General features: G+C 43.2%; 1 protein-coding gene across 9 annotated transcripts in view; it reads right to left on the bottom strand.

The window, feature by feature from the left end:
- Window positions 1–2,940: 2,940 nt before the first annotated feature.
- Window positions 2,941–20,272, bottom strand: part of FYN (FYN proto-oncogene, Src family tyrosine kinase) — a 137,648-nt gene continuing 120,316 nt past the window's right edge. For all 9 annotated transcript variants that reach the window (XM_014263524.2, XM_088052440.1, XM_088052442.1 and 6 more), the window contains 2 exons: window positions 16,199–16,330; window positions 2,941–5,880 (listed from right to left, as the gene is read on the bottom strand). In XM_014263524.2, coding sequence (XP_014118999.1) covers window positions 5,672–5,880; window positions 16,199–16,330 — 341 coding nt within the window. In that variant the 3' untranslated portion in view covers window positions 2,941–5,671. The remainder of the gene's footprint in view (window positions 5,881–16,198; window positions 16,331–20,272) is intronic.

Here is a 20,272-nt window from a genome sequence, read left to right as displayed (position 1 = left end):
GGGACTATGGGCTGTAGCAACACAGCCCCGGCCAAGCCACCCCAAGAGCCGTCAGCAGCTCCACACAGTTGTGCCTGAACTGCTGCCAACAGAGCATGGCAGCTCTGGGTGTCCAAGGGGCCTCCAGGGAAGCTGCAGGCTCCTTCTTCATTCCCACTCTCTCCTGGAAGCCTGTCCCAGGAACAGTGATGGGCCAGGCCCTATGTGGTGCCTAGGAGGGCTCTGCTGGGACCCCTGCAGCCCTTTCCCAACACCAGGGACCCTTCCTATATGAGTAGCATCTTCTAGTTGGGGAAATCCAGCAGCCTGTGGGATTGACAGGCAGCCCAGAGCCTGAAGTTCAGCAGTGAATAAAGCACAGGGAATTCCAGGGCTCACAGACAGGCCTCTGTCATGAGGTTGAGCCCCAACACTCACAAAGCAGCCCTGCATTCTTTTTTCTTTTTCCAGATTTGAATTCATCCATTACAGGGCTCAGGAATTTTGTGTGAAGCTGTGACAATAGGTAGCTGGGCAAACTTCACAAGGCTCTGGGTGCAGGAGCTCAGCAACAAATGCTGATGCACAAAAAAGCAAACCAGAGCCCTTGGCAAGCTCTAGCTTGGCTGTAGGGGAAGAAGGATAATCTCATTTCTTTACTCTCTGCCCTTTTAGCTATTCACAGAGCTTAAATGCCGAGTTATTCCCAACAATGAGCCAAACAATCAAACTTCCATCTGGCCTGGTCAGGCAGAACCAACACTTGCCTCGCAGTCACAGGCCACACCAGTCCTGTGATTTTTTTCCCCATCTTGAACATACACTATTTTCCTCTACGCTGTAGCAGAGAAGATATTTACATTTGGAAGCAGAAACCACAGTTCACGCTCCTCAGCCTGCTCTAATCTCATCACCCAAATCCCTGGGCACAAGGAAGCACAGGCGCTGTGAGCACAGCTGGTGCTGCAAACACAGCTGCTGCTGCAACCTTTGGCTCTGCCTCTCCACCACACCATGCAGCGCCTACCAGCTAATGACCTGCTTTTCCTGGGAGGGCAGTTCTCTCAGCACTCCTGCACGCTTCCGCCGCTGGCTCCAAACTGCAGCCATGCCCTTGGGAGAAACATTTTCTCTCCCCAACTTTAAAATCAGCTGCAGGCTGCTCTTTGCAGTAGCCAGAGACCCACAGCATCTCTGGGCTGTAGCAGCAGCGCTTGCTGCTACCACCTCTGCTGGTTTGGGAATAGGGATTGTAACAGGTCATGTAGTGGGAACCAGCAGGGGAAAAAAAATAAAAAAGGAAAACAAGAAGAAAAAAGAGCAGCTCTTTTGTTGTTAACATCATTTTGTCCTCTAATCTACTCATGTCCCAGTTTTACATTTTTGTTAAGCATTCAGCTACAGGGGAGGAATACAAGGAGATAGATTGATGTTTGTGTAGATGTCTTATGTGTGAGTTGCCTTTTGAGTTACAGGTAATTTTACACACACACACACATAAGAATAGGCTCTGTATTAAAAGTCAACAGAAAATATCTCACAGACTTAAAGGAAGCCAGCATTTCCTCTCTAACATTCAAAATGAACCTCAGCAGCCTGATTTTAGCTGTCAGAAGTTCTCCTGAGAAATTTAGCAGCACTGAGAGGGAGACACTAGCACTAATGTGGCAATCCCAGCAAGGGGCCCCTTTTCTGCAGAAAGGACACGGGTTCTGGTTTGGTCTGTGCAGGAAAGTCTGAAAATGAAGTGCCCCTTTCTTCAGTCAAGATGGCAGGGAATGCTGCTCCAGTTGACAGGAGTCCCCTCAGTGATAAAATATCCCTGTGTATGAGTCACAGGAAATTATAATCACTGCTTTCCAAGACTGCAGAACACAATGAGATTTCTGAGCTACAAACAGACTTCAATTATTCTTGAAAGACAGACAGACCCTCAAACTGACACAACTGGAGAAAATAAATATCCTTTTGTCTGCACTGCTGGTGGTAATTTCCCATTAGACAGGAAAAGGCTTCTTTGATGAATGAATATTGTCTACACTTTAGAAGAGGAGCTACTGTATATCTCCTAATAGCTCTTGCATGCCTGGGCTCAGCCTCGCATGAGGCCCTTAAACCCCTTGGGTACAATATGGTAGCATTCATTAGCGTGCTGCATTTTTTATTGCAGCACTTGAGAAAAGGATGTTGCACTTTAAAATAAATTTGAGGAGCTTTCCACTCACCTTGAAGTTATGTGGCAAGATTGAGATATTTAGCAATCTGCCTTCTTGGGCTGCAGGTAGTCCTTTCCAGTCTAGAGGCTTCAGGAGAAAGACTCACACTGGAGACAAATTTTCCATTTGTGATTATTCTTGTAATTTCAGCAGTTAATCACTCCCCCGTTCTGTGTTTACTTTGTTTTTCTACAGTGGTAATTAAATCAAAACCAGATTGTCACCCAGAACTACACTGAGCACTGTTCACAAAAGCCAAAGAATATCATGTTAGTGCCTTTGACAAACTTCTGTCTTTTTCAAAGACCACCAAGTCTCACATAATTGCCTTCTCACAGAAATAGAGTAACCATACTAACCATCCCTTTTGCAGCAGTGTACCATTTCCAGCTGCCACTTTTCCTGAGACTGGTCTTGAATTAAACTTGGCTTAGAGATGCCTGTGTCACCCCACTGAGTCCTTTCTGCTGCTGGTAGGTCTACCAGAACACCTCTTCTGGAACTCAGCCACCACACCATGGATCGGTTGGGAATCATGTGGGCTGGTGGGGGGAGCATTAGGCCAATTGTTTTTATCTGGGTGGAATGTACTTAGTCTTACATTAAAAAAATATTGGAAGGAAAAGGAGATCCTTAATCTCATAAATTCTACTTTTACAGTCACCACACAGCTACCTGTGGTGTGTACACAGTGCTTATGAAAAGGCTTTTATTAATTTATAGCAAAAAAACCTAACAACCTTGGTTAAATTTTTTGCTAATGTTTTTATTTGAGAGATTAAAAAACCCAAACAACAAAACTCCCAACATTAAGAAAAAGAAGCAGAAGAGCTACCGATGAGAAATGGTCTGGATTTGCCACTCAACAGTGGCACCAGTCTGCACACAAGCCAGCTGCAGGCAGAGATCCGGCAGAGACCAACATGGTACTCGGAGACCGAATGCAATACAAGAAACAGCAAACCCAAGAATCAGAAATAAAGGCCATAAAACCCCAACAACGCCCCATCTGAGTCTTACTTCCAATCAGAAACACAGGCAAACTAACGTTTTAGGCTCGTCCCGCAGCACAGATGGAAACTGCACTTAAGTTTGTGGCGTAGCAAAGTCTGCTAAGGAACTTGGCAGAATGGCCGTGCCTCGCCACCGGGCTCTGGGCTGAGGAGGTGACATTTTGGCTTCGCCAGCCCGCTGAGTTACTATCGAGTCCTCAGTTCCATGGATGATATTTTAAGGCAGGGGGGTAGCTGTGGGAAAAAAAAGAGGGCCACGACTTGCTTTGTAAGTACTAAGAGGAAGCTAGAAGTCCAACAAGGATCATGGCCTCTTCAGTACTCCACAGCTACAGGTACAGCAACATTGAATATATAATGTACATAACATTACTTATAGACTCTACATGTAAAACGTTAACCAATTTATCATGGAAATCTGGTAACAAGCAACATTGCCATATAAATTCACACTTTGAGAAAGGCTAAGTGTGGAAGCCTCCTTTGCAAGAGGATTTTCAGTCAAAGTTTTGTATAGAAAATATTAAAACGATGACAATTTGTTCTGTGAATCTCAATTAATTATTGGGTTAGTTTTCACAAATGAAGAAAGGTTCTCTTTAGAAAATGTGTGAATCTTCAGATTATGAATTCACAATCTAAGTACTAAATAATTTAAAAAAAAAGTTTCAGCTGTCAGGAAGTCTTAGTTGGCTGCAATCTTTTAAAGCGGTAACAGCAATACATGACATAGAAAAGCTTTTCCTGCAAATTGTACATTTACTTGTAAATGTAAAAGTATTCATGTTAAATGCAACAGAACTAATAAAGAACAAAGTGCTGTAGAAGAGAAAAATGAGAGACTAGCTATGCATTCAGCCATCTTCCTTACAGTTGAACTCCAGCTATTTAAAAACATATTGACTTCGTAATTTGGAAAATTATGTCCCATAGGTAACTGGTCTCCGTACTCCTATGAAATATGATGCCCCAAATGGCATGACACCCCTTCTTGAAAAGTTTTTAATCTCATGTCCACCATTAGCTCCACAGTTTAAACAAAAAAACAACTATCCAAATGTAAAATGCTCTTTTTTTTTTAATTACTAAATTAAGAAAGTTAAACAGTTTTAAAATGTAAACTTGTGAATAAACCATAACAAAATGTAATTAAGACTTTAAAATTTGCAACTCAGTATTAAAAACTCAATAGAAATAGAAAGGAATTTTTTTTGTGTTTTTTGGTTAAACGTAAGTAATTCAAGGCTGGTACAGACAACTGAAAAGATAATACTTTGTTCTGTGCATCCCCCATGAAATGTAAAGAAGTGCATAGTAATTCCACTGGAGAACTTGCAGACACAGAGAAAGTAATTTCATTAGCAGTACAGGACACTTAACACACTTATTTTACAATGGAAAAATGTTACACATAAAACAGAAAAATCCTAGTTGCATGACCAATAGTTTAGCGGGGGGACATGGCTAAAATGCTATTATTTTAAGACCATCTGAATGTGGTTACACTGCTTAATAAATCTTTTTGAAACATTTCAGTATACATGTTTTGATACAAGAAGTCCTTGCAGTTTCAATTTTCCAGTTCAAACGGTGATGGTGTAGTTTTCTTGCTTTAAATATGTTCGTTTTAATTTCAAGAACAAATCATCACACACTTGTCAAACATTGGAAACATTACTGTAAATACAGCACGTGATTCCTGAAAGAGCAAAGTTACAACCATCTACAGGTACATAATCATAAACAAAAAGTGCAATCCAATTTAAAAAAATCATGCTTGGCAAAAGCCAAAAATTAGATCACTGGCTTTCAGAATCCCACCAGTGTTTTCATGTCTGCAGTAAAATTATCGCTTTCTGGGTACAGCTGCAGCAGGAGTCATTCAATTCCAAATGAGCCTCCTCTGCAACAGCACCCATATACTGTATGTACAGGTATGTATATATATTATATATATTTTATATATAAAAAAGCAAAAACCCAAACACCTGTCCTGATTTTTTTATTTGTTAAAACATGGAAAAAAAAAAAAAGTTTTAGACAAAGAGGCCACTTCTGGAAAATAATACTTTTAGTTGAATCAGGAGAAGACTAGTTAAAATCACATAGGTTTTGCATTTTAAAAAAAGGAAAGCACTAGGATCAGTTATTGGCACTGAGTTACTATTTACAATGAACAGAGGTTTTGCAGTTTACATAACATCAATACAATGCAGTTTTGGAGTCTTTGATTAAGAAAAAACAAGTGTTTTTCTCCTTTTCATCCAGGACATTCAGATTGTTAGGACAAGTGGTCATAGACAAGGGCTGTGGAAGTTCCCAGCTTCAGCCCCTCCTGTGCACTGCAGTGCTGGAAGATGTTGCACTCTGGAGAAGCCGATCACAGAGTTGGAAGGTGGAGAGCAGGTGGGGCAGGGCTGAGAAACACCTGGTAATTCATGACAGTGTCTGGAAACCAGGGATTTACAGGTTGTCGCCAGGCTGGTACTGGGGTTCTGTTGCAGTGAAGTAGTCTTCAAGAAAACCCTGTAAATATTCAAAAGTTGGACGCTCCTCTGGGTCTTTTTTCCAGCAGTGAATCATAAGCTCATGCAAGGAGATGGGACAGTCCTGAGGACATGGCATCCGATAACCTCGTTCTACTTGCTCCAAGACTTCACGGTTATTCATGCCTGTGAAGGGCAGACAAAAAGTAAATTGCAGAATAATTAACCAAGTATAACTATATCTGCAACACAGGTGGTTTGTTCAATCATACTGATTTCTTTTGTTAAAGACAAGTGAAACACAATCACACTGATGTCCTGTTTCAGCTCCTCACCTACTGCAAGGTAACCTGGATTATTTTCTTTTTCAGTAAAGGGTTTCAGGATGCAGTGATGAGCAGAACACTGCTCCCATGGTTACCCTCTTGGCTTACTCACAGTGGGCAGGATTTGGTGCTTTCCCTCTCTGACAGAAGGAACTGTGAAGCATAATATGTGATGTGTTTAAGGAAAACAAATGCATTGCAAAGAATGGAAAATTCAAAATTCTAGAAATTAAGATGGATTTCTGAAACCCTCACACTGAGTGTGGGCCTTTCTGAAAGCATCCTGTGAGGTCATACTGCAGGGACTTCAAGACAAACTCTGCTACTCCTGGCTACCATGGTTGTCCAGCAGCATTGCCTTCAGTGTCAGACCAGAAGCTTACTGCTGCTGACCTGCAATCCCTCCATCTGTGCTGGTTAGTACAGTTTCTGTCATATTTGACTGTTCCCAAACCAAAACAGAACAAAGCTGCTCACAAGACAAGTCAAACGCCAAGTAAAACATCTCCACTAAAGAACCATAGCTCTCTCTCTCTCTCAAAAGAAAACAGTAAGAAGTTGTATTACCTTCAGAGAATCATAGAAACATTTAGGTTGGAAAAGACCCTTAAGATCACTGAGTCCAATTGTTAACCTAACACTGCCAAGTCCACCACTGAACCATGTCCCTAAGCACCGCATCTACAGACTTTTAAATATCTCCAGGTGACTCATCTTGCTAGACTCTGAGAGTAAAGCCAGACCCTTTGCTACCTTCTCTTTTCTATGTAACCCCTTGATTCCTCGGATGTGCTTTTCACCAAACATTAACTGCAAGTCATCCTCAGCTTTAGTTTAGAGAATTTTTCTCTCTTTTTAACAGTACTAGGGTAAGACTGGCACTGTAGGCATCTAGAGGTGTTTCAGAGGAAGTCTGCACACTTTGTGCTTGTCCTGCCCCAGTCCCCTGCTGAAAAATATCTGCAGAATTCATTCTCCTGCCAAGCAGCTCTGCAGGAGAACCAGCTCCATGACTGAATCTAGCAACCAACACCCCGATGTTGCACCTTCTGTTAGCTTATCCTCTTCCTAGCTTCCATGACACTGTCCTTCCCTGGGAATCCTCCACTTTCTTTTTGCAGGGTGTCCTTTTGAAGAGTTTGCTTGTCCCACCTCCAGAACCCAAAACCTCATATTTCTTGTAAACTTATTTGTGAGGAATAATTCAATCACCTTCTTCAACATAGATTAATTTGTCCATTCTACACTTTGACTTGTAGAAATGACTGGTTTTGGCTGAGATAGAGTTAACTCTCTTCCCAGTAGCTGGTACAGTGCTGTGTTTTGGATTTAGTTTGAGAATAATGTTGGTAAAAAACTGATGTTTTAGTTGTTGATAAGTAGAGTTTATCCTATGTCAAGGACTTTTTAGTTTCTCATGCTCTGCCAGTGAGGAGGTGCACAAGAAGCTGGGAGAAACTGTACTGTGCATCATTTGTTTTTCTTGGCTTATATGCCTCTCTTTTTCATTTCCAATAAAATTATTATTGTATTTTACTTTATTTCAGTTATTAAACTGTTATTATCTCAACCTCTTGGATATCAGCAGGAGGATATTACCCTGTCAAGATAAGAAGAAAAGGTTTTACCTTTTTTCTGGTTCTCCTCCCCATCCCACCTTTGGGGGGCCTGGGGGTGGGCAGTGGGAGTGAGCAAGTGTCTGTGTCGTATTTAAGTTACTGGCTGGGGTTAAGCCATTACAAGGAATAAAATCCTTACACTACATAGCATTTAGGCTGGTTAGTTGGCTGTAACCTTGGATTTAGTCTTTAGTCTATATCCTCATGTCCTGGATGTGTTAATTATTAAGGATGCTTAGAAAGAAACATGTGCAAAATTCAGCCTTTCCTGACTATTCCCATCTAGATTCTCATCTCATGTTAGGATTACAAAACCCCTTTTCCTCTTATCTTGCCAGGGTAATTTCCTCCTACTGATATCCTACTGATATCCATTTGCAGTGTCTGGGCAAGGATCATATTCCTATCCTGTCACTCTAACTACTGTTGGCATGGTCCCCCCACTTATTGTATTTATATTTAGGCTCTCAGGTATCCATGTTGTGGTCACAGCATGGTTCTGCTTAGCTTACTGCAGCACTCCCATTTTCAAACACAAGGGGTGCTTGGTTCAGCTTCATATACGGGTTTTACTGCAAGGGAAGGGAAAGGACAAAGTAGAAGTAGGGCTTCTTTTGCTGCCTGTTGTGCATGGAGGAACCTCTCCAGAAAACTCTTACTTAATTAAGGCCTCTCCTTAATGCTCCCTTTTGCAGGGATAATTGCAAAAAGAAATGTTAGATTACTGATTTGCAGTACTCCCTAACCTGCAGACCAACCCTTCAGCACTGGTTTCTTGTATGCTGCATCCAACCACCACATTTTTGGTGTTAGATGCCTATAACTAGGAGCGAACACTTTGAATGGCTCCTAAAGTAGACCATGGTTAGGTCTTCAAAATTATGAAAACAGACTAATAACAAGCCTCTGTAGACATCAGATTCTGCCTAGAGTTAAGGTTCTCTTATATTATTGACTCTAAACTGATGTTGTTAGGTTACAGAGGCTCACAACAGACCAGAACACACTGAGTAAGTATTTGGGTGTTCCTCACTATCCAGCAAGAACATTTCCAAAGATACTTTACTTTTTCATTAGACTACAAAACAACACTACTGGTCTGTTAGACACCACAAACCCCCAAACTTTCTAGCCTTGCTGTTTTCAGGATACTACAAGAAAAAAAACCATGTTGTGTTCTCAGTATTAGTTTTATAAATTTGTGTTTTGAACAAGAATCTGCACCTTTTTTCATACCTTTGTCTTTGAATCAGCTGAATTACCTCGTGTTTTGGGGTGAGGACTTCTGCTGTGCTTCGCTTCCCTTACACATTGAAGGCTGTGAAAATAACTGTTGCTGGTAACTCATCTATTTGTATATACATAACCACTAACAAACTGCATTCTTTGCTTTTATTTTGGCAGTACATCCTTAAGTACAACATGGATGGAAGCAACAGCAGCAGAAAAGCTCCTTCCCAACTGATTTGTTGTTCTAAGATATCAAATGTTTGGTATTTTTATCCAGCGCTTTACTCAGTGCTGCAAAGCACACTCTGAAACCTGATAATGAACTGTGTGCTGGAAGAAAAACCCTGAGGACACAGAAGGGGGAGGAAAAATATAAACAGCGCTTCACTTCCCTTTGTTTAACAAAAAGGTAGAAAAAAGAATATGAAAGAGACATTGCTTTCTGAAATCACAGTCATTTTTATGTCCCTGGACAGTGAGTCAAGCCAGGTTTTTTCATCACAGTTTATTCCAGGAATATGCCCTTCTTTTCTTTTCTCCTTTCTCCTTTCCCTTCCCTTGCAGTAAACCCCAGTTATGAAACTAAAGCAAGTAATCCTCATGTTCCTGACCAGAATTCATACATCCAGCAAGGGCTAAAGCACCTAGGATTTGCCAAAGAACTTCTGTTAGTTTTGACATGAACTGCTAATTTAAAAACAAAGTTTCAAAGACTTTTATTTCTGAATCAATTGAATTACTAGTCAGGCTTATAAAAATAGCAGTGCTTCAGGTATACATTTTACCTCTTAAACGGCCTATTTATGTTTACCTATTTTTTTTACCTATTCTATAGACTTATCCTGCAAGTTTTAGTGCTTCTCTTTTGATAGCAGGAGTCTGTCATATCTGCACTTCTAGCACCACAGAGAGAATATCTGAGCAGTCTGTACAACTCCTCTCTCTCCTAATGAATACCCAGGAGTTTCAACTCTTAATAAATAATAAATGACATTCTGCTTGCAGTATGCTTCCAGACCCCTTAAAAGTTTATCCTAAAATCCTTAAATCTGTAAAATAAAATACTCAGCAATATTCTTTTGTGTGGTACAGCTATTCTACCTGGGCTGGGGTAACACCTGGTATCAGTCTGGGCTGGGGGATGAACACAGTGATAGCAGGTCTGCTGAGAAGGACGTGGGGGTGTTCGTGGAGGAGAGGCTGGACCTGACCCAGCTATGGGCACTCCCAGCCCAGAGAGCCAAACCTGACCTGGGCTGCATCCAGAGCAGCGTGGGCAGCAGGGGAGGGAGGGGATTCTGCCCCTCTGCTCTGCTGAGACCCCACCTGCAGGGCTGCATCCAGCTCTGGGGGCCAGCACAGGAACGACATGGAACTGTTGGAGTGAGTCCAGAGGAGGGCTGTGAAATGAGAAATAGCTGAGAAAATCAGGATTGTTCAGTCTGGAGAAGAGAAAGTTCTGGGAAAACCTTATTGTGGTCTTTCAGTACTTGAAGGGGGCTTGGTAGCCTGTTGGGATAGGACAAGGGGTAAAGGTTTTAAACTGAGGAGACTACATTAGGATTAGGTATAAGAAAAAAGGGTTTTTACAATGAGGCTGGTAAAACACTGGAGCAGGTTGCCCAGAGTGGTCGTGGATACCCTATCCCTGGGAACATTCAGGTTCAGGCTGGACAGGGTTCTGAGTAACTTGAGATATCCCTGCTTATTGTAGGATTGGACTAGATAACCTTTAAGAGGTCCCTTCCAACCCAGACTATTCTATCGTTGTAGAATTATATGAAAAATCAGCTTGTGCTCATGATGTTTTAAGAACTGTGATTTGGCCAAGAAGAAAACATCCAGTTCCCAAAAGATGGCTTTTCCATTGGCTTTTTATTCCCTAAGAAGACCAAAAATCAAATAACCTCCCACCATCCAGCTTTATTAATGAAACCTTCAATAATCTCAGGATGCCACAGGATATGACCACTCTAATGCTCAGTACAATAAAAATCTACTGCCCATATAAACTGGGGACAGAAATTAAACACTGCTTGGCTTTTCCTAGGAAAGCTGTAGGAATTATAAGTTACAGTGACTTTAAGAGTTACTTTAAGAGTTACTGTGACACAAAAAAGGATGTGGAGTTTCCAACTGTGGCTAAAGAAAACACTGGAAAGTACTTCTGGGTGCTCTTAGGAGCTTGACTAGATGTAGCACAGCAGATGTGCAAACAGCATGGATCTGGGCAATGCTGCTCTTCCAGAAGACAGAAAACATTACTGTAACTAGGGACTGTCCCTGCATTCAAACTAATGAGCTATACAGATTACTTTGGGACATGTGAAGTCCAGTGAGGAGAGCAGTTGTTTCAGGCTACTTTATTATCACTTTCTTCTCTTAGACTGTAGTGGGTTGACCCTGGCTGGATGCCAGGCACCCACCAAAGCCTCCCTCTCTCACTCCACTCCACAGCTGGACAGGGAAGAGAAAATATAATGAAGAGTTCATGAGCTGAGATAAGGACCAGGAGAGACCACTCACCAAATAGTGTCATGGGCAAAACAGGCTAGAACTAGAGATATCAATTGAATTTATTGCAAACAAAACCAGAGCAGGATAATGAGAAAAAAAACAAGACCTTAAAAACTCCTTATCCACACCCCTCTCTCCTTCTCAGCTCTAGCTCCTCCCCCAGGGGTGTGGGGAGACAGGAATGAGTGTTATCATCACTGGTTGTTCCTCCTGCATCTCAGGGAGAGGAGTCCTTCCCCTGCTCCAGCCTGGGGTCCCTACATGGGAGACAGTTCTCCATTAACTTCTCCAGCATGGGTCCATCCCATGGGCAACAGTCCTCCCCAAACTGCTGCAGTGTGGGTCACTCCTCCATGGTCCTTTAAGGACAGGCTGCTCCAGCAGAGTCTCCTCTCACCACAGGCCTCCCAAAAGGTCACAGCCTCTTCTCAGGCATCCCCCCACTACGATAGCTTGGCCATGCAAACCCAGAACACAGACAGAGAATGATGCTCCTTCCTGACCCACTGCATGCCTTCAGAGCAGTGATCAAACTAATACAGTGCACAGAAGGGAACAGCACAGCTGCTCCTAATGGAAGACAGCCTCTGAATGCTGTTCTTACTGAGTGCAGTGCAAACCAAGTTATTTCAGTGGAAAAGGAGGAACAAGTTTTAAAACTCTGGAAGTCATGCCACTTCACTTGGAAATCAAAGCCTGAAAACCCCCAACATTTCCTCATCCTCCAAGCTAGACTATCAATATCTGTTTTTTGCTTTGGTTTTGTTTTTTAAAATAAGTTATTATTTGCCTGGTATAACACAGAACATTGAATAGATGCAACCTTGAGCTACAGCATTTGTGAGTGGAGCTTCCTTGCTTACAAATAAACCCACTTGACATTATCTATCCTATGTGGTGAGTACACATCTTTCTTAACCTCTTACTCACCACGATGATGTTAGACCCACCTACCTGTGCTGGCTCACGGTTATGTACTTGGCCCCAGGGTTGGGTACTACATGCTCTCTGGCATTCGTGGCCCAGCTTCCCCAGGGATGAGGAGACTAAATACCGCTGCCCAAAGGCTGCAGGGCTGCTTGGAGCCCAGACTCAAAGACCTGCCTGGCCAGAGGCAGCAACGTGAGTAGCTTCATGGTAGCTGTCACACTAGAGTTAAAATGAAAATGCTCTTGATGTGACAACTGCAGCAGAAAGCAGAAGGGGCAAGGTCAGAGGTGCTTGTTCAGTGCGACTGAGATTTTTGCCTATCCCAAAGGTAGCATGTTAAAAACCCACAAATTCTTCAGCTACTGCTAGGGAAGGGAATTTGTCAAAGAGAAAAAAAACTGACACTGAAAAAGGTCCACTAAGCAGACTATTTCTTAAGCTTGGCTCCTCCTCTGGCCCTATCTGTTTTTCATTCTCCACCGTAATAGTGGAAATAGAACCTCTGTGTGAAAGGCTGTGAAAGTTGCTTATTCTCATCTGTTGCCTTGTGAAAAGGATAAGAAAGCATAAAAAAAGGGCATAAATTAGTTATCATAGTGGCCCATTATGACCACTGACAGAGAACCAGGTTGGTTGAAGTATAAATATGAGGACACCTTCCAAAAAGTTGGTCTTGCTTGTGGGAGCTATAAGGTTTGGGGCAAGGCTTTATTATGAACTCGATCTTTATCTCCACCAGCAAAATGTTTACTGCTCATATATCTCAACACTGCACCAGCCTCTCTTCCAAAATGGGGCATCAGGACAGGAACTGCTTGGAATCTGTAGGACAAAGAATGCCAAGTTCTGTTCCACCCAGTCTGTTTCCCTCCTGTAAACTGCCTGCCTTTCCCCTCTGTCCTACTCATTGTGCTTCTCCCTCCTTTTACACAAGATTAAAACAATGCCTGGTTCCAGACATGGGAAGGCACGAGGTATGGTGTCCTGCAGGCATGGGTACCACCCCAGGACTGGGATGTGTGCTATGAATCATCTCTCCAGGCACTAGGAGCTTGTCAAGCAAGAGAGCAATCCCTTTGTCTGAGGGCCTCTCCCCACTTCCCCCAGCCTGCTACAAGCTGTAAGCAGGAACATCAGGACAACATGCCCACAACTATTTCAGAAACCGGGTATCACAGCAGACAGACAGCTCCATGACCCTCTTTGTTTCAAGGCTGATACTTTTCAGTGTCACATCTTGGGTACCGAAGTGCTGGCAGTGCCAACCTATGGGCTGTCTACTTGGGTGAAGAGGGCTGAGTCTTGCCTCTCAGGGTGACAGAAATCCCATTCTTCCTCCTTGTGCAAGCCATGCCATTATGGCAAGAAAAGCCCCGTGGGTGCATGTGAACCCTACTCCCTATCTCAGACAGGAAAAGGTATTCATGAAACTTTGTCCTTCACTAGGTCCTTCCTCTTCCCAGCATGAAGCAGGAGATGGATGATTCCTTTCTGCATTAGGGGAAAAGAGACTCTTTTCTACAGAGCTCAGGATGCTTTTGTCACCTTGGGAAGTCCAAGCTCTCTTTTCAATCCACTTGCAAAGACAGATCCTTCTGAGAAGGCCCCAGTTCCCTTCCACCACTGCCTCAGCCTGTAAAAGCTTTCCCATTTAGGGTCTGGGAAATGAGACTGGACTGAAATCTGTAAAGACTTTGGACATTCAAATGTAAGATCTCATGTAAAACTGGCAGAGGGGAGTGATGGTGACCATGAGAACGGTTAAGACCTCCCAGATGAGCAATAGGGGAGTCCTGGTGGGAAGGAATGGCCCTGGCATAGAGCCTGAGCAGAGTGTAACCAAGGAAGTACATGTCTGTCCAGAAAATTGCTAAGTGATATGTAACACACAAAAAATTGCTTCCAGCTACTTGGTGTCTTCCTGGTGCAGGTGGAGGAGAGTGAGCTGGAAGGACTTTGGGCATGTGAGGGCTTTATGTAGTGAGGGATGAAGGGGTAGGACGGTGCTGAAAGGGGAGAGATCCCACTGCTGTCTTTGATGTGCTCAAGCTGCCACGTAATAAAACTGTCCAGAATTTCAAGACACAGCCCATGCCTGAGATTACTGTCATGGCTCCTACAAGAAGTTATATATTGCAAGCACTTAAATGCACATCCTGCGGACTCTTTCTCCTTTGGTGGGGGAAAGAAACATTTATGAAGTGCAGACATCATCTGCAGCCATGGCCAACCCTGTGTTCAGTTACAGACTAGTGAGTAAACATACTTAAATGGTTGTTTTTGCATGGAATGGTATTTTCACCTTAACTCTGCCCTGGCTGGTGACACCTGGCCTGTACACCCACTCTGCTGCCAGTGACTAGAGAATTCCTGCAGCCCAGTCGGGAACATTGCCCACCCTCTGGGAGCAACACTGCATCAACTAAAGCTTATACATCTTTCTTCTGTCTTTGACCTTTGCACAGCATGCCATGTCTGCTTAAACCCTCAATAAACCTGCAGAAATCATAGCTTTCTCACACCACTACCAGGAATCCTTATGGCAAGAAGACTTTTGTGCTGACTGGTGACAGAGCTGCTCTGACTGGAGGCAACACCCCACAAGGGGAAGTGCTGGGCAGAGGGACTCATCCATTCCACAGAAACATGCCATTATATTTTCTGCTACCTCATTCGGTTCTCACAGCCACACCTTTGCTAAGCTGCTCGCTGTTAATCATGCCAAAGTTCACTGCTGATCATGAGATGCCTTCCAGTCCCCATATTCTCTTCTCAAATATCAGCTACTGGCTGCTAGGCGCTAGCAAACTTGAAATTCCTGGTAGAAGTCTGGAAGATTAGTTTTGCTGAGTTCAGTCTTCTGAAGCAGTGTGAGACACCAGAGGATAAACTGAACTCCACCTTGATGCTTCTCCTGCTCAGTTTGATATATGGATCTGACTGCTTGATCACAGCACAGATTGGAAAATTGAAACTGCTGTAGGGCACTTTCCATTAAATCAGCCGCAGTGTACACAGCCAGACTGTTGAGTATTTAGATAATTTATTTTTTTTAATAAAAAAATTAAAAATGCAGCTAGGTGATTCTTGAAATGCAGGGCATCCCCTGTTGTTAATATCTGTGTTGATGAGAAAAAGAAGGGATTAAATTATTTTCCATGTAATGCATGGCTTTCACCTTGTCCCTTTCCTCTTCACCTGAATGCCTACAATCTTCAGGCACTGAATGCAGATCTGAACCTGAATGCAGATCCAATCACCCCCTCCTACAAATCTTAATCCATTGGGCACTTGGCAGGGTTTCAACAAAGAGCCATGGGGCCTCCAGCTCCCCCTTGTAGAGAATCTGGCCCTGCTGTGACCCTGCCATGAGGTCTGCACATTACAGAACTATATTCTTCCCTTTCAATCCATCTCAAAAGCAAGGATTGAAACTTAAGAGTTTATGAAAAAGAGATTTGATAGTACCAGACATTCAGACAGTCATCAAACCTTGCAGTGAACCAGACTGACAGAATAAACAGAGTAAGGCCTCTGTGGCAATTTAACTGTTGGTATCTTAAAGTAAATGCAATACTGTGGAGAGCTATTTGCCCCAGAATATAGTATTTTTACACAGCTTTCATTAGTTGTCTAGAAATTATATTAATTGAATTGAACACAATGAAAACAGTAGAAATTGATATGTTGAACTGTCCTCTTGTCATTTTTATCATGACCATTACAAAGCAGCTTTGAGCCAGAACTGTTTTCAAGCATACACAAAACTTACACATTATAGCCACTCTCCTTTGAGATCAGTGAATATAAATAAACATTTCAGCTTAAACATATGGCCCATTCCCACTCCTTTTTCCAGATGAAGCAGGACATTTTTCTTACCTGGGTATGGCACTCTCCCTTTTGTTACCAGCTCTGTCAGTAGGATCCCAAAAGACCAGACATCTGACTTTATTGTGAACCTCCCATACAGAGCCGCTTCTGGCGCAGTCCACTTAATGGGAAATTTTGCACCTAAAGAGAGAATGCATGAATCTTAACCAGAACGGAGACAGAACCAAAGCACCAGATCACAGGTAACTCTTGTGTTCTGCAACAGGTGCAGGTGGAAGGAGCTGCAGACAAGTGTTAACCAACAGCTCCACAGAGTACAGTCAGAGAGGACAGGTGGGCAGAATGTGTAGGGCATCAGGAAAGACTAAGCAGGAAAGGGTTAGTTTGTCACACATCCCAAGAGAAGAATAGAACATTTTAACTCAATTTTGAAGTTTTATAAAATGAAAAAAAAAACCCCAGTTTTAAAAACAACCTCCCAAAGCGTTTTAAATATTTGCAAATCAAACACAGTTAGCACGTATAAGCAGAACTGAGATATACTGGATATGCACTTCCCAGTTTGCCTGCTCAAGCTAAACAAAATGCATACAAACATATTGAAAACAAAAATTAAAAGCAAATCCAATATTTCATTAGAAACATGCAAGGACTTTAAAATAATACTGCCATTCGAGTTGCTTGGAGTGCCTGATGTCAAGGCACAACTTTGGCCTATGATTTATAACTTGACAGTGTACTTTAAGCTCCTGGCACTGAAAAGCCTGTAGTGCCTTAAATACGTGCAGTTCTAATGTGCTCATCCATCATCAGAGCTTGCAGGAGCCAGTTGCAGTAAGGATAGTAAGATAACAAGCATTTAAACACTGATTTATTTGCTTTTCCAATCACTGACTGTTTTCTTAGGGAAAACATTTTCAGTACGACTTTAAAGAAAAGGCTTGTGGTAATAATTAACTCATAGTATGTAAGAAAAAATATGCAGACATTTCCCTGGTGTCTTGTATTAACATACAGGCAAAAGAGTTGCATTGCTTACTGCTGATCCCTAGTGACAAACACTCTTGAATTTGGAAACAGACTGACTTTGACTTCACACCACCCTCTCATTAAAGTTCCCTTTGCTTTCAAAAAAGTGTGAAAGTGTAACAATGTGAACAAATCACTCTCAGGGAGTGAACTTAGGGCACTGTTCCGCCATCACATCCAGGGCTCAATGTCCAGTATCTTCTGCCATACACCCCAATCTCACATGACTTGAGTAAAAAGTAAACGTGGTAATTCTCATCTCCTTACTTAGTAAAACTTCGATGTGCTAAAGTTTTTTCTGCTCTACATGTAAATGATCCTAAGAGAGACTAGTACTCTAGTACAAATACATATTTTCCTAGGGAGTATTGCAGTTGCTCAAGTAAGCCCTGCTAAATGGCTTGAAAATGTCCTGCTAAAGGATGAAAAAGATGCAAGAGAAAGTTTCAGATACCTAATGCCTAAAGTCAGGAGCTTAAGTCTAGCTAAGCATCAGCACATCACTGGTTAGATTTTCAAAGGTGCCAGAGGACTTTTGGATGCCTGTTCACTTTTTAAAATCTGTCTCTTGCATATTTTCATTGGTTGATATGTAGGCAGTTAACTACAGTTAGGGTGCTTGGCTTTGGTCTCAATCTCCTTCACTTACACTTCTTTGTGTGACCAATCTTAGTTTACAAGACTCAAAATCCGCAGAACTTCATCTTCTCTTTCTGCCTTGGCTGTGATGTGTGAGTCCTTTGCAGCAGAAGCTGCCACCACTTGAGCCTCTGTCCTGGAAGCTGGCCCCGCTTCAGCAGCACCAGCAGCCACGTGGCGCTGGCAACTGGCTGCTCCAGCTGCCAGGAGATCCTGGGGCTATACAGCTCATGCCAATCCCTGGAAAATCTGCAAGCTGCAGGTATCTGGTAGTCAGGTTGCCCAGGCCTGCTGTGAATGTCTTTAGATGGGCCTGTGCAGGCAGCCCTGAACGTGAGGGCCAATGTCCCTCTGCTCTCTCCTGCGTGCAGCCCAGACAGCACACACACACACCCTGTGCCAGATGAACGAAGGAATAGCTCCAGGCTGGCCAGGAGCCTGAAGCCTTGGCTGTTGGCTGGTGCTGTGTGAGATGGTCATGCAGGGGAGTTTGATTGTTCACATGTTGCACACATTCTGTTCAACCATTTTCTTTTTCTTTAATCAGCTGTGTTTTTCTGAGAAACTTTGACAAACCTGCTCTGATTCCCTTGTGCTTCATACTCAGATCCAAAGGTAGCAACCACCTACAACTCATTTTTGGAGGAAGGAAATCTCTTCAGACTCTTTTGTGGCCAACTCCTCCAGTATTTTTGTCTTCCTCAACCTACTGCCAGTGTGCCACTGGGAGATGAGTATGCTCCGTGTTGTCAAACCACAGGAAATTGAGAAGCAAGGTAAGTCCCTGAGAAGGGGGATCAATTCCAGGACATCCCTTATCCTGAGAGCTAGAGCAGTACAATCCTCACTGGGGTGGGATGAGCACTGCTGGAAAGATGAATGGTCTGTGCTGAGGGCTTTCCTATGACATGACAGCTATTCATTACTTCTCTATGTTGCCCCTGCTGTGGATGATTCTTTGTCTAAAGCAACTAATATAAAAAATCATGTTCTGCAGTTTGTGCAGTATTTCCTGATAGATGACAGATTTGGAATGGTAAATGGGGAGGAGAAAAATGCAAGGTTGGCAGAGAGCTTGCTAGCAGATCCCTGCCTCATGGTTTTCTGGCCCTGCAACACATGTTGGAGGCTAGATGGTCCAAAAGAGTCTGCAGTCCAGTGTGGCAGTGAAGCAGAGACCAGGGAGAACACACCAGGCTGGCCACCGGCAGGTACAACACATGCACTGCCGTAACATGAGGAGCTCACACACAGCTTGTGTGAATGGGGGTGGGGCGTGTGTTTGTCTAACAGGGATCCCTCCAAGGTGTTGCCTCTCATTCAATGCCTGGAACTGGAGACAGTGCACTGCTGTGAAAGCACAAAAATTCCCAAATGTGCTGAGCACTGCCCTGAAGCCTCCTGCTTGCTGCGGCTACACGGAGTGTTAGCACAGGCCGGATGCTATGTGTGGTTCCTGACGGACACACAGCTCCTGTGCTTACTCTCTTCCCAATACACTGATTAAAAAACCCATCTCCTCTCTCTGCCCAGGACTCAGAAACTTATTAAACAAACTGACTTTGTGCTGCAAACAAATTACAGTATCAGTTAAAACGTGTATTACTGACAAGCATGTTAATAAATCTGATAAGCCAAATTACCCCAGCTGACAAGGCAGCCCATCTCCTACTCTGAAGGCAGATTTTGCATCAGTGCGGGAGGGACTTCTCTCTTTTTGTTGCTGCAACCTGTTTTATTACAAACCAGCACATCACTAACCCTGTGCATGAACACCAACAGCACACTGCATCCATCAGGTCAGGATAACCTGTCTTTGCCCCAAAACAAGGTACTAATCTGCAGCTTTTATCTCAGTCTCCCCTTTTTTTTTTTTTTGCAGCGTTACAGCCTGGAGAAAGCCTTTTATGGGTTTCTGCACTGCTTGTAATCACACGTAACCAAAGCTGCTGATAAAATTTATGGTTAGAGCAGCCAGCCCCAGAGCCTGTGAGCATTTTTGTGAGGCTCAGCCCTATTCTTGGGACCTCTGCCCAGCCCTGCCCAGGCATTCACACAGGTTATCTCCCAGGAGAATTTCCTTGGGAAAAAAAATCAGTCCATGACCCTGCTTTAATTATTTGCTGGGTATAAACAGGTCATGTGATGAGAAGAAGCAGAGGGGGCTGGGATGATTGAGTGACCTTGAGATACAACTCTCAGCATGGTTTCTTCTGAGGCAAGCGAAAATCCCTCAGAGCTTTGGTTTCTTTTCAGATCTAAATCTTGATGAAGTAGAAACCTCTGAAATTCATGCCCCAGAGCCACTGCCAGCTTGATAATGATCCTGTTTCTGGAAATGCTACAAAGCTGCTACCTCTCGTACCTTAAAACCAAACCCAGTGGAGGACTCCAAGCTCTAAGACCCAAAAACTGGGGGACCTCTTGGGTTAGCAATCAGGGAATGTGGGGCGG

Source organism: Pseudopodoces humilis, chromosome 3 (genome assembly GCF_049639895.1).
Source record: "Pseudopodoces humilis isolate 2021_Gansu_Grassland_sample_001 chromosome 3, ASM4963989v1, whole genome shotgun sequence".
Taxonomy (NCBI): domain Eukaryota; kingdom Metazoa; phylum Chordata; class Aves; order Passeriformes; family Paridae; genus Pseudopodoces; species Pseudopodoces humilis.
The sequence above is the reverse complement of the archived record's forward strand: the minus strand, read 5'-3'. Positions and strand labels throughout refer to the sequence as shown.